The following is a 14,373-nucleotide window of genomic DNA, read 5'->3' on the forward strand; positions in this document are numbered from 1 at the left end:
GTACAGATCGGCAGATAATGACCAGGGAATTGAGTGCACGGCTTAATAACGGCTGTAATGCATTGGAAATGATGTTGGGGAAGCTGGATTATCGCAAAGTTTGTTCCAGGTGGGTCCCATGGATGCTTACTCAGGACCACAAAACTCATCGAAGAGAAGTCTGTCAGAACCTCTTGCACCAGTTTGAGGCTGAAGGTGACAAGTTTCTGGACAGCATCGTCACCAGAGATGAGACGTGGTGTCACCACGAGCCGGAATTCAAAAGATAGTCCATGGAGTGGAGACATCCGGATTCCCCACGAAAAAAGTTCAAGACACAGCCATCGGCAAGGAGAGTGATGTGCACAGTCTTTTGGGGTAGGCGGGGTGTGACTTGTTAGATTTCCTGGAGACTGGTGAGACTGTCAATTCTGAATGCTACCAGTTTGCGACCACTGCGCACATTGCAAAGTTTGGCTGGACTGTCCTACCACATCCACCTTATAGCCCCGATTTAGCACCTTCAGACTTCCACCTCTTTGGGCCTATGAAAGATGGACTATATGGGCAACATTTTCCAGACAACGATGCTGTCATTGCAGTTGTAAGAGAGTGGCTCGCCTATGCTGGCGCAGACTTTTTGAGCGCGGCATACAGGCTCTTGTTCATCGCTGGTAAAAGTGCATAACGAATGGTGGTGATTATGTGGAAAAATTACTGTAAGTAGCTGAAATCCTGCTCTATTTAAATGTGTTATTCTGCTTTCTGTATCTGTTGTACTTTTCATTAAAAAAATAGGAGGCATTATATACGGAATGCTCCTCGTATGACACACGTCTAAGGAAGGCAGGACTCCACCCCAGCAAGTATTTTGCCATATATATTACTATGAATACGTACCATTTGGAATATAGCTAACAGAAATATTTTATATCCGATAAAGTTATAGAAACAATATACCATCTTTCCAGTAGAATATTCTCTCTCTCCTTTTTTTTTTTTTTTACACACACACACACAGCAATCCACCATTAACATGGGCAAGTTGAATCACCCTATTATCATACATTCTTTATATGTAGTCACTTCATCTTACTCTTTGCAGTGTGTTTCATTTTACAGTGCTGACCTCAGTCTCAAACTTACAAACATCATCATCTCCAAAGGAAACATAGCTCCAAATTAGGCATCAAATACTAATACCACATAGGTCTGCAGTAATATAATATGTTTACAGACATTGCAAAAGTTAAAGAAATGGGCTTGATTTCATTCTCTGAAGACTGGTGGCACCATTCACTATATGGGTCACTAGCGAAAGTCCTACAGCCAGTAAAAAATATTTCACGGTCGGTACTGAAGCAGTAGGATCTGTGAGCTTTGCTGACCATATTTTTATCATACTTAGCAATGTTTCTTCCATTTTATTAGAGTTATAATAAAAACAAATCAGTCCACAACAGTAGCTGCAATTAAACTGATCAGTGGAATATAACACCAGCAGAGAAACATAGTGTTACTTAAATGCGACCGTAAATGGTCAAAATATGTCATCCTGGAACAAGTTTATCAGAATAGAACCTGAACAATGCATAAGTTTCTTATTCAAAATCAACACATTTTTGTTACCTTGTGTAATAAAGTTAGTACCCTGAATCTGAGAGAATCCCACCTCCCTTTCAGTAGGGTCAGAAAACCACGCAGTGCTGATGGATTCTTAACTATAAGGAACAATGATGCAAGGTGTACTTCACATAATTATTTTGCTTTGCATACAGCAGAATGGTAATGATTTAACTTGTTATCCCAAGGCAGAGTTTTTATCTCCCACCTTAAGTTCAAATAAATAAAAGAGAAATGTTTAACAAGACATTATATATGAGACAAACACCGTCTTAAGTGTAACAATTTAATTGTAGTTCTTTTTTCTTTCCCTCCTCCACACTACATGTTTCGGCCCTAAATGGCCATCATCAGGTGTGTATTCTTACGTAGCTGTTACACTGCCTGTTAAAATTTAAAATCACCAGTCTTTCTAATTGTATAAAATCTTTGTTAACCTACACGCNAAGATAAGCAGCGACACACACAGAGAGAGCCTACACAGAGCAATATCTGAACAGCATTAAACAAGAAGTGGCCGCTGCAGCACTATAGACATAGGGCATGTACCCTGAGAAATTTTAATTTCAAAATTTGAAAAAGAAAAGGAAAAAAAAATCTTATAGACATTTTAACTCGAATTAAAGTTTTAAAAAAGTGCTAAATTTAGAAATCAATTAATGCGTGTAGGTTAACAAAGATTTTATACAATTAGAAAGACTGGTGATTTTAAATTTTAACAGGCAGTGTAACAGCTACGTAAGAATACACACCTGATGATGGCCATTTAGGGCCGAAACATGTAGTGTGGAGGAGGGAAAGAAAAAAGAACTACAATTAAATTGTTACACTTAAGACGGTGTTTGTCTCATATATATTGTGTGAGTGTAACAGGATGCTCAAATATAATATTGTTTAACAAGACATCTAACATAGCTACTGCAAACTCACAACTGCTGATCTTATAATCAACTTTGACAGACTGACCACCAAATTATGCATCCTTCTTTAACTAGAATAATGAAGCTGTTACAGTGGAAAGCTACCCAACTACTTTTACTGCCTTGTTAGGAGCTACACGCACAGAAATGAAGGTAAAAGCTTAGCAAAGCATCATAAACACTGGTAACAAGCATATGGGTTCCATAAAGGGAGAGGGATTTCACAACTAAATGAGTGATTATAAGCTTCTCAAGAAGGACTTTTCTCCATTTCATTGAAAAGTTAGTTAGTTAGTTTGCTAGCTAGCTACTTCATCTGTTGGTTAGTCAGTCAGTCAGTCAGTTAGCTAGTTAGTAAGCAAGCAAGCTTGTACAAGAATACTGTGTCATTCACTGCATGATTTGTCAGTGATGAACATGTAAATAAATATTATGGTACAGAAGAAAACAATCTGATCAGTTCTCCCTGACCAATGTTCACATTGCCAGAGTTGCCAAAATGCAGTATGGTGATATTAGCAACAGATGTCAAATGTGAATTACAAAAAAAATATAAATGACAATCTCCCATCTTCCAGTGCAGGCAGATACCATTCTTTGAAAGAACTTCTTTTGCAAGTAGTCTTTAATCTATCACTAAGCCCATGACTCATCAGCTGCTTTATTTCTAAGAGGATGGAGCTGTCAGGAAGCTGAAAAGGAAATACTGTGAAAAGAAAGGAGAGTTTCAAGACTTTTCATCCATTGGTCCTACATTAAATGAAAACAATGCTGGATGATGTTTTATATTAAAAGCATTTATGACTGAGTTCCTTGCCACCACATAATGGTGAGCTCCAGATAAGAAGGTTAGCTGCAAATATATTGCATAACCAGTTAGGTGGGTAGTGTGGGGACTGGGTAGGGAGCTAACAACCCTCACCATACAAAAACTAGTATGTTACAGAACGTTACAGAAGGTCTGTCTTAGACAGAGTCTTCACCATGGCAGTAGAGATATATGTTCATCTACATGAACTTTACAGTAGGTTTCATCTAAATACATTTCATTTAACCTAACTAGTTCCATGGTATAATACCAGATTCATTCAGCACTGTCTACAATAGCTTTCTCATAAGCTTTCTTTAAGTCTATAAATAGTTAAGGTACTTTCTCAGCCTACACTCATTTTTTTTCTAGTATCTTTTGAATGCAAAATGTCTTACCTATTATATTCAGGTCTATGCTGTTGATCCCAAATAATTTTATCTCTGTATGTAACCAAACTTGGGAGAAGAATGTTGGATAAAATTTTGTATGAAGCAGATAATAATAATATTCCTCAATTATTACTAATCAATTTTATCTATAAACAGACAGTAATAAACTGATTGCACCTGCTGATATAGCAATTCTTTCATACCCCAAACAGTATAAATAAGTTTACTGACTTCCTACTTGAATCAGTTCTGCTAGGCACTGACAAAAGTCTCTTCAAAGCCTTCCACAACATTAATCTAATTAAGCTGTACATCTGAAAATTACAGTGGACCCTAAGAAATCCAGTCAACAAATAATGTGCCCTTTATTAACTCAGAACAGTAAGACGAGCACACACCAACACTAAAGCAACATTAATAAATTAACTGTGTGTTATTTACATTTGTGATACCATCTAGGTGCAATAGAACCCTCCTAATAAATAATGTACATAACCTCAAAAATTTAAGCTTGAAATCAAAATAATTAAATTTTAAAGTCTCAAATGGAATACTGAGTTATTAACTAATTAAATAATTCTTTTTCCTTAATTTTATCAATTTAAGTAGGATGTGTGCATTTAAATTAACACTAATGTCAAATGCATAATCTGTCACTTGACTAAAGAAACGAAAAGTAAAATTTTAGTGGTACCTTCAGGCTAAAATGCATAACTGAACACACTGTAGATGAGTGTTAATTCTTGGCTTTCAAGTAAAAAGGTAAAGCTATCCCTGTGTTTAACTAATTAAGCACTATGCCATAAGATACATGGGGGAGTGCAGGTATAGCTCCACCATTCTTGATTTCAGCACTAAATGGAGGTGAGTGGTCAGCTTCACGCCCCGTCTGCTTTACCCATGAGGAAACAACCCATGGTACCCATGGTGCTGCATCGTACAGGAGGCTAAGTGGAGCCAAGAGTCAGAGTGGCAACTGTAGAAAAGAGAAAAATCTTGCCCCTGCTAGGAATCGAACCCCAGCCATCCAGCCCGTAGTGTGTTGCTATACCAACTGAGTTTTAATATACAATGTTAAAGATAATTTAATCATCTTCATGTACAAGTAACAGTGTGGATGCAGTTCTACTACATTCATACACAAAGTGACAAAGTAATCTGCTAGTAATCCTTTACCTACTGATTTCATGATAATGATGTATTCAAATATCAACACAGTGACTTAACTGGTTAAGAGCTAATGCCCGATGGTCACATTTTTATATGCTTTAATGAGTTTCCATGATGTTTATATATGATTTATTATGAATTGCGAAGGAAAAATTTATGGACTATTTGAAGATACTATCTCAGCAGCTACCCAGATACTGAGGAAAACCACGAAAAAAGCTCAGTCACACTAACCATAACATGACAGGGATTCAAATCACATTCTCCCAATACAAGGTGAGAACATTACCGGTACACTACCTACCCAGAGGAATTTTATAAGAGGGTTCTACTGTAACATATGTACAAAAGTTTCCCGTTATTGCAACTGGTGCACTGACACTGTACCTATATGCCCATGCAAAATGTACCAGAATAACTGCCTGCTCATGCCCGTACCTTCCAGATTGTTGGCTATACCTGAAATGTCCCACACTCGCACGGTCTGATCAAGCGAGGCAGACACCACAATATCATCACTAGGATGAAACTGGGCACACATTACATAGTGGTTATGCCCAGTAAGTACACAGATGCATGTACGACTCTGCCAGTTCCAGATGCGGATTGTCTGGTCATCTGATGCACTCAATATCCATGGATATTCATGATGAAACATTGTGGTTCGGATGTAATCCAAATGACCAAGCAATGTGAAGATACATCGTCTCTGTTTATAATTCCACACCTACGAACAAGAACGATAGTATGTAAGATTTGAGGTTTTCACGGCGGTGATTATGAAGAAAGCTGTCTTCTGGGATGTGGCGCCATGTAGATGTCATGTTAACCGACGTTTCGGAGGAACGTATCGCCTCCATCTTCAGGGTTGAAGGAAAAAATAAGAAAATCCTCTGAAACGTCGGTTAACACCACATCTACATGGCCCCACATCCCACAAGACTGCTTTCTTCAAGAACAATAGTATTTTTTATACCTGTGTCACATATTTGCACTGTACTACAATTAGTACTCACTACTAATTTTGAAGACACCCATTACCTAATGGAGAGAGCCAAAGGACAGATCTTCTGAAATACTGTGTGCACTGACATATACCATAAGATAACCACTACAAACTTTTCACTAGTCAATGCTTGAAATATGTGTGAAAATTCAGAGTATGTGAACAAGTGAACCTGATACTTCTCGAAAGGCAGACACCACTACGTCTATGAATGTCACTTTCTAAGATCTGGAAGGGAAGAATAAATGGTGTTGTTCCAGAGAGGTTGACACAAAAGCTTCTTCGCCATGACATGTCCGTCATCACGTAGCTCTGCCATCATCAGACAGCACTGAATTTCCATGTCGGATAACTGTGTGGCTTACAGAATACTCATTAAAACCTATCCATGCAGTTTCAGTATCCAGTACAATCATCAAAGTTGCTTGGATGAAGTGGTTAACTAGAATGGGAGCCTCTAGCTGTACACGGCACTGGAGTGTTTTACATTTAACAGTCATTATTAGTTATACCAGAAGTTGCTGTTCATACATTTTTATTCAAACTAATAGAACTTTCACCGTTAAAACTTAATGTGAAGAGAAAATCAGATATCTGCCAATGATGCAAAGCATTATGTTAGTTTAATTTAAAAGCAATACGTTCCTTATTGTTTCATTTCATTCAACACATACATATATAAATAAAGTTATTCAAAATCACATTCTTGATGCTAAAATAGGCTCTTGTCATGATACCACATATTATTCTGGTGAAGTCCAGTCTTCTCAGCCTTCTTTATTTTATAATAAAGCTCTTATTTCCTCTTTAATTTCTTCCATTTTTCTCCATCTTGTACGATTTTACACTGACTGTAACCAACTGTCATACTTCATATGCAGTCTACACCTACAGCTTTTTCTGCTTTCTTTGTAGTACATAAATCAATCACTCTGTGGTGCCACAGCAGTAACTAATAGAAAAGATGTGTAATGTCAAATCCTTCAGCACTACTTTACACAGAGACATAAACACATTTCAGACACAGCAAAACACTCAACAGTACCCCTCTAAAGCTCACTACAAGACATGATCCTGAACCAGTTCAATCCATCTCCCATTTGCACAACTATTTTCCTCCTAAGAACCAGCTTAACATTATATTTTCAGCTCTTCTCAATGTTCAAAGAGTCCCTATTTTCCAAAATTCTGTATATATTCCTTTTCTTTGCTACTGCAGCAAAATGCCCAGGTAACCACAGGCTCCTAGGTTTTCATACAGATCAAAAATAAATTACACGTAACACAATTTAAATTATTTTCCAACACAAACCTTGATTTTATAATCATCTCCCCCAGACACAAAGAGTGGTTGCTGATTATGGAAGCAGATTCCCCGAACTGGACCATCATGTTCATCAAACTTGTCCAACAGGGTGCACATTCTGTAGTCCCACAACTGAATCACTCCATTGTGTAAGCTGTGGAAAATACAATAAAATGAAATACAGGAAGGAAATGTAATAAAGCCTAATTTATTTATATTATCACAGTTGTTCTATGGTACTGATATATAAGATAGTACAGCTAAATAAAAAATGGGAGACATTATTCTGAATGCAGGGATGAGTTGTAAGTTATGTCTGTAATATTAAAACAACTGTCTTGCCAGCCTGCTTACCATACATTTCAGCCAATGATGATCCAGAAAACCATGAGGGATTTAGAACAGAATGGGTCTCATCAGCTTCTTGTCTATGCAGATGATATGATTTAAGGTTCTCAAACCAATTCATATTAAGTTTTTGGTCTTGTGGGAAGTGACACAGTGTAGCTTGGTAAATGGTTATGAGCACCACAGAGGAACCTGCTGCCTCTATCTGCAGGATGCCACATCTCAAACATCACAACATTTATGTTGATGTTAATTTATTTAGCAAACTGCCAAATTACCTTAAATTTACAGACTTCATTCAACCCTTCAAAAGAGGGCAAAGTGTTCTTTAAATAAAGACAACATAAGGTAACTGATTTTGTTTCCTTTTCTGCACTACCTCAGTACCTGCTTGCTTGCTTAACAATTAACAGATTTAGGCTGAATGTTATTATTATCATGAAATTTGTTGTCTACTTAACTCTGTATTGTTAGATATTCCACCAAGCATTTAGTGAGTTTTAACTCTAGACTTATGTTTAGGAGATAATAAATGCAACACGTGGCCAGGCTAAAGGCTATCCTGACAGAAGCTTATCAATGTTTTCCTCAGTCTCTACTGGCAAGAACGTGGGTAGTATACCTTAATATAGACCATTACTACCTCCATCCAAGTCTTTACCTATTCACCATTCAAGAGCACCCCCCTCTCGCCAATTTAGTTCAAAGATATGTAGTTGGAAATGGTTTGTTAAATGTGGTATGATAAATCAATTATTCAGTCCAATTACGTGTCTAAATATCTTGCAAAGTCTATTAAATGCTTCATTCATTCATTCACTCATTCATTCATTCATTCATTCATCCATCCATCCTCCATTCATACACTGGTTCAGTCAAGGCCTCACTTTCTTTGCACAGCAATGATTTCTATTTTCTAAGAAAATATTTCCCATTTTATGGTTGTAAAATCTCAATTTAGAAATCAGAAATGCTAATTTGTCACACAGTCCTGAATGGAATCTGACATGCCTGACAAGCAGTAAAGAGCATTCACACAATTAAACCAGACAGCAAGGACAGTGAGAATTTAAGCAGTTACTCTTAAAGTAGAAAAAGGAACATTACAGCTGGAAATGTTTATTCCTGAACACACTGTCTGGATCTTCCAGAATAAGCATTTCAAACCCTGGTTTGAATATATACCAAGAGGGAGAAACAAATACTGAATATTTTGTACTGGATATAATTTAATATCTCAGTGGAAGTTCAGAGGCTACATATTTTTAAACCTCCTATATATACATAAAATTTTAGTAAGCAGCAAACAGGGTACCACTCAGCTTGCTACTTGCTTCTTGCTGGTTGCTTGTTTGGCTTATCCTTTTATTGTGAAAAGAGAGGCAATAATTTCCTTTGAAATGTCAGTTAACTTCTACCAGACTACACAGCATCACATCCCAGATGATAGACATGTTTAGGGCCAAATAAGTTTTCACTGATATGTATGCCGTGTCCATCTTGTAGTGCACTCAATTTCACCTGTTATTTTTTAAATAATTTTACAATGATATAATGGCAAACAATGCAATAGATTAACGTAAATGGAGCACCTGATGATGGCACTATGTTGCCGAAACATGTTGTGAAATAACAGGTGAAATTGAGTGCACTACAAGACGGACACGGCATACATATCATGGATGAAAATCAGTGCAACAGGATGCTAAAATATAACATTATGAAAAGTTTTCACTGATCTTACCACAGTTTCTGAACTACTGTTACAGTTATAAAAACTAATTTAAATTCACACTATCCCAGACACTACAATCCCAAAATGATGCACATCAGTTATGAAACACCGCAACAGTTGTATGCCAAAGTTCCTATTTATCACAACTTGCACATACCTCAGCACAAAATCCACAAACCCATTTTAAAATCAGACATGTGTTAACATATAAGATAATCTCGGAAATTCAGGAAACTATGGAGATTGCTTGGTTCTTAATACTCCACTGTAAATCAGCACCTCACCAATGATGTTCTCAAGTGTATTTTATGCCACAAATACTACCAGTGTATGGAACAAAACATGTGACCAATTCTAATTCTGTCCACTAAGGAGAGAGGTAGAGGTTTCATATAACAGGAGTCAGGATCAATTTTGCAACATTAAGACACCATTTAAACTAAGTTACAACAGTCTGCAAAACATGCACTTCTGTAAAGACACCAACACCAAACTGTCTCAAAACTGACAAGTCAGTTTGTTTAGTTACATTACTTGAACATATTACTGTTATGTACAGTGTTGCACTACTTATATGGAGGCTTCCAGGAGGAAATTCTTGTAAATTAAAATGAATCAGTACAATAAATTTCTCATGCACCTGAAATGGGGGGGGGGGAAACTACGAAGAAAGTAGCAAATAAAAAACTCATTTCTGAAGCATTCCATACGCAGTATGCTGAATTTGAGATTCTCACAGCAGTAACTGTGAAAAGTCCTGTATTCAGGGTTGCAAAGCCATGTATTCTGGAAAGAACCTGATGATTTAGAAGAGCATACTGTCTCTATCTTCAGGATCAAAGAGTAAACTAAGAAATAATGTGCTCTTCATTCTGTTTGCAATTTACTGATAGAAGCTATTCACTGAATATTATTTCCATCAAAGTTCTGTATTTCCAAATGTTTCCATACTAGCAAACTTTTACTGTCAGCAAAAGAAACTGGTCACACCAAGTCACCATATATGCAAAATTTTTTAATGCCATAAAAATAAATTTACAGAAGCCAATATTTATATACATTTCATTCTTTTCAGTAACCCTAAACATTCATTAGTTGCAACATTTCCCTTGAGGTTAATAGCAACAGTAAAATATCAAAAAAGAAACAGTTATGATCCATTTATTTACATTTTTCTGTCCCAGATTTTCTGTGTAAACAAAAAAAAAATGACACTAATTAGCTGAGGTTTCTGCAACATTTCAGCAGAGACCTTGAAACAACATAAACTGGACTCACTCCTGTTGACAACATGGCTTCTAATATATGATTAATAGGTTTATTTCACATTGCAGTTTCAATTGCACAGGTTACACAATTGAAACATGAAATAGGTGGTAATAATCTGGATGTGGTTATCGTCTGAGTGGACTATCCTGGAACACACCTGACTGTATAGCAGGAGAGCATCTCTAGTTGCACCAGAATGTGCTTATACAGTTTGTGACAGCTGAGGCTACTCCCATCCCCTCCAACCACATTATCAGTCCCATTTTTCCAAAGTTCATATTAATCTCCATAAAATAATAGAAATACCATGCAATCAAAAGAGCATCTTCACTTTCTGTTCTCCTTTGAGATTTTTTTATTTATATGAGATATGATGCAAAAGTAACATGACTGAGAGTTTGTTCATTTACAGATCAATCCTCTGGCCTCTTCTGATACAGAATTCTGAAACACTATATTCTTGGAACATATGGTGGGCCTCCTTGGGACTGACACAACACATCTCTCTACCTACACAAGACCCAACATGAATTCAAACCTGCAATCTTGATGTCTGAGACCACATGGCCACTGTCAATGGCACGAAAACAACTTGGATTCATAAAGTTTATTTGCTACACTTCCAAATATTCTCAGTCTCATCTTATTTCCAAATTATTACACACATATGAACAAGGTTTTTGACAGCCTATTAATAAACCAATTAAGTGGACTAGTTATGTGATCTCTTCCTTCATACACTAAAAGACCTTCAATTCATTTAAACACCCTACCTCTCACACTAAAACGTAATAAAGTTAGGAAGTAAATAACTGGACATGTAATGACACTTCAACTAGTATTAAAATTCTGAACGTATTCTTCATTCGCCATCTGTCCTACATATCTGATGCATCTTAACATTCTTCATTAAATCATATTAGGTTCTTATACATATACTCAATTTTCACGCCAATTTACCTCCCTCATAACCAAGTATTAAAACCGACGCCTCATCCTCATACAGCGTACATCAATTCATGATATACAAGGAAATGTAAAAAGCAAGACACTTGCTGTCATTATATGTCAGAGTAGGTGGTAGTTATGAATAGGAGAAGAAGATGAAATCAATTAGAGCAATGGAAGGAATACTTAGGTCAGTACCGTAGTATCAACCCTCAATGAAAAAGTGCATACTGTGTCTCTAGAGTCTACATAGAGGCACACATCTGAATACTGTTGTTCTAATACATCAGTTTAGTATCTCAGTATAAATGCACTGTCTATCCATAACTTTTCAACTTTTCAATAAAGCCTGTTTTTATGAACAAAAAAGTTTCACATTCACTGAAATTGTTTTTTAACACATTTTATAATACAAATTCAATACTGATGTTGACAATCTCAATAATTTCCTGGGCATTATGATAGGTATAAAAATATCTTTTAATTTCATAACGTAAATCAAGCTAGAAACCAGATACTTTTCAGAATGTGTACAATGTGAACTCTATAATAAATCATTTTTAACGGTCCCTGCCAAAGACACTGTTGTCCTCGGTTCATCATATGGGCCATGGGGGCAGACCCAAAGGGCGAACGTTGTCATAAACAGTTAAAAAATATGGAGCTTCGATTTTCTTTTTGTTGTTCATTTCTGGCTGCCGCTTTGCTACTCTTTTAGGTAACGCATTAGGCCAGACTAAGTTCCTTTATTTTTACTTTATTGTTGTTATTAATCCTCCATTACAAATCGGTTTGATTGATGGGGGCGATATGTATCAGTTCTCACTTAACTGACATAAAACGTCTTGACAATATCGGTATTCAACTAGCCACAAATCGTAAACCAGTATTTACATCCCGGTAAGACTAAGAACACATTACCACTCGCCAAAGTTCCTGAATATCAAATCGCGTCTTGAAGGGAGTGGGGGATTACCAGAGTTCGGACCTTCACCCCATGGCGTTCTTTGCACGTGTGTTGGGGTCGCGAGCACCTTCCGCAACACCAACAGGAAAACCGGGCCGCCTTGGCCACAGCTGCTCTAATTTTTTAACTGTTCTCAAGGACGGCTTGTTCACTCCATCTCCTCGCCCGCCACGCTGATGACTTTTCATCTTTTCTCGGTTTATGCAAGTGGGGTTGTCTATGCGTAGGCGAAGTTATATCGTTACTCGTTTCTGCACCTTAACGTCCCAGATTCTTAACGCACGACGTGAATGAGACGAATTACATAAAAACGAACTAATTTTATCACTACAGATGGAGGCATTATGTTCGTTTTGGGTGGCTCAACAGTTAAAATGAACTTTATTTTTTTTTTGGTACTGTAAGCAAAATCGGCGCAAACCAGAGGAGTGGAATTGTAATCATAAATACACCCCACTCCGTCCAATGCGACATATAAGTTTTTACTACGTTAAAACTTATCTCCCTTACATGTTTCGGTCCTTACGGGCCATCTTCAGAGGGAACATCATTACAAACTGGAAACTACCATCACAATAGGTGTTTTGATTTAAAATACATACACTCATATCCTATAATGCACAGTAAGCATTAAGTGAAAGCAACGCAGCAAACCACGAACAAACCCTGGATGACATTAAGAACCTCATCAAGATAGGCGGCACAAAATCTGCCCCATACAAGAAGGACGATAGGAGTACGGACACTAACCTACGTGGTTTAAAAATGTTAACTATTGACAATAAAGGTTTTTTAAATAACATCTAGAAACTTTTAAAAACTTTACAACACCAGGAAGCTGCTGTGATTGTGAAACGTTCGACTTTATGCGTACTGTGCATTATAGGATATAAGTGTATGTATTTTAAATCAAAACACCTATTGTGATGGTAGTTTCCNAATGATGTTCCCTCTGAAGATGGCCCGTAAGGACCGAAACATGTAAGGGAGATAAGTTTTAATGTAGTAAAAACTTATGTCACATTGGACGGAGTGGTTTGTATTTATAATTGTTAGTGTGACGGACCGGAATTGTAATCGTTTCTAGATATGACTTGTGTCGTCCAACGACAATCCACAGTCTCTACTATTCGATGCATGTATTATTTCATGTCTGACTCTCCGATAGTGAAACCCGAAAGTAGCTTACTTAACATTGCTAATAACAAAGCCATTGGACATCATCTTGATGCGCTTTCATCCAACTTCTATCCTCACAACCTTCCTATGATATATCTTAATATATTTCTGCCCATCTTCTTGTCAGTATTCTAACTGGCCGTCTTCTAAAGAGGTTTCCTCGTCACAATCATGTCCTTATTATCTTGTCTGCCCCGTCGGCGCTACATGCTTAGCCCATCATAAACTCTTACACCTCACTACTGGTACCAATTCGCATGTCATTAACCAAGCTGTACCAACTTATATACACGTATACCGTCAAACGAGATTCAGAATGACCACGAGTTGTATGTCGGAAGGAAACAGAAAACTACCGTGACCTACTTTCGGGTGTGCTAACAGCATTCTCCTGCAAAGACTAGACGAAGCAGAAAAAAATAACAAAAAATACTCGGAGTTCCAGACAACTTATGAACTTCCTGAATATGTGAGAATAATTAGAGCTGAGCTGACCTATCTCGGCTTTATATCTAAACGCAATGTAAGGAGGAAAAAATGTTTCAAAATCATCATCATCAGTAATCTGTCAGACGACAGGTCCACAGTCTCTTCCAAAACAATTCCTCCACTTAATGCGATCTAGAGCTTTCTCCTTCAAATGACAGTATCCTCTTCTGTCCCCAAGGTCATCCAGCATCTTCTTACGTCTTCTTCCGCCCCCCCCCCATCTTTCCTTCTCAA

General features: G+C 37.2%; 1 protein-coding gene across 2 annotated transcripts in view; it reads right to left on the reverse strand.

The window, feature by feature from the left end:
- LOC111861222 (coatomer subunit alpha) overlaps nucleotides 1-14,373 on the reverse strand; it is a 79,724-nt gene that overhangs the window by 35,136 nt on the left and 30,215 nt on the right. Inside the window, exons 2-3 of one of the 2 annotated variants that reach the window (XM_023845617.1) lie at nucleotides 7,211-7,358; nucleotides 5,352-5,619 (exon numbers count right to left, since the gene is read on the reverse strand). In XM_023845617.1, the coding sequence (XP_023701385.1) occupies nucleotides 5,352-5,619; nucleotides 7,211-7,358 (416 nt within the window). Of the gene's footprint in view, nucleotides 1-5,330; nucleotides 5,620-7,210; nucleotides 7,359-14,373 lie in introns of both variants that reach the window. The other variant, XM_023845616.1, reaches the window with a different exon arrangement.

Source organism: Cryptotermes secundus, unplaced genomic scaffold (genome assembly GCF_002891405.2).
Source record: "Cryptotermes secundus unplaced genomic scaffold, Csec_1.0 scaffold2310, whole genome shotgun sequence".
NCBI lineage: Eukaryota > Metazoa > Arthropoda > Insecta > Blattodea > Kalotermitidae > Cryptotermes > Cryptotermes secundus.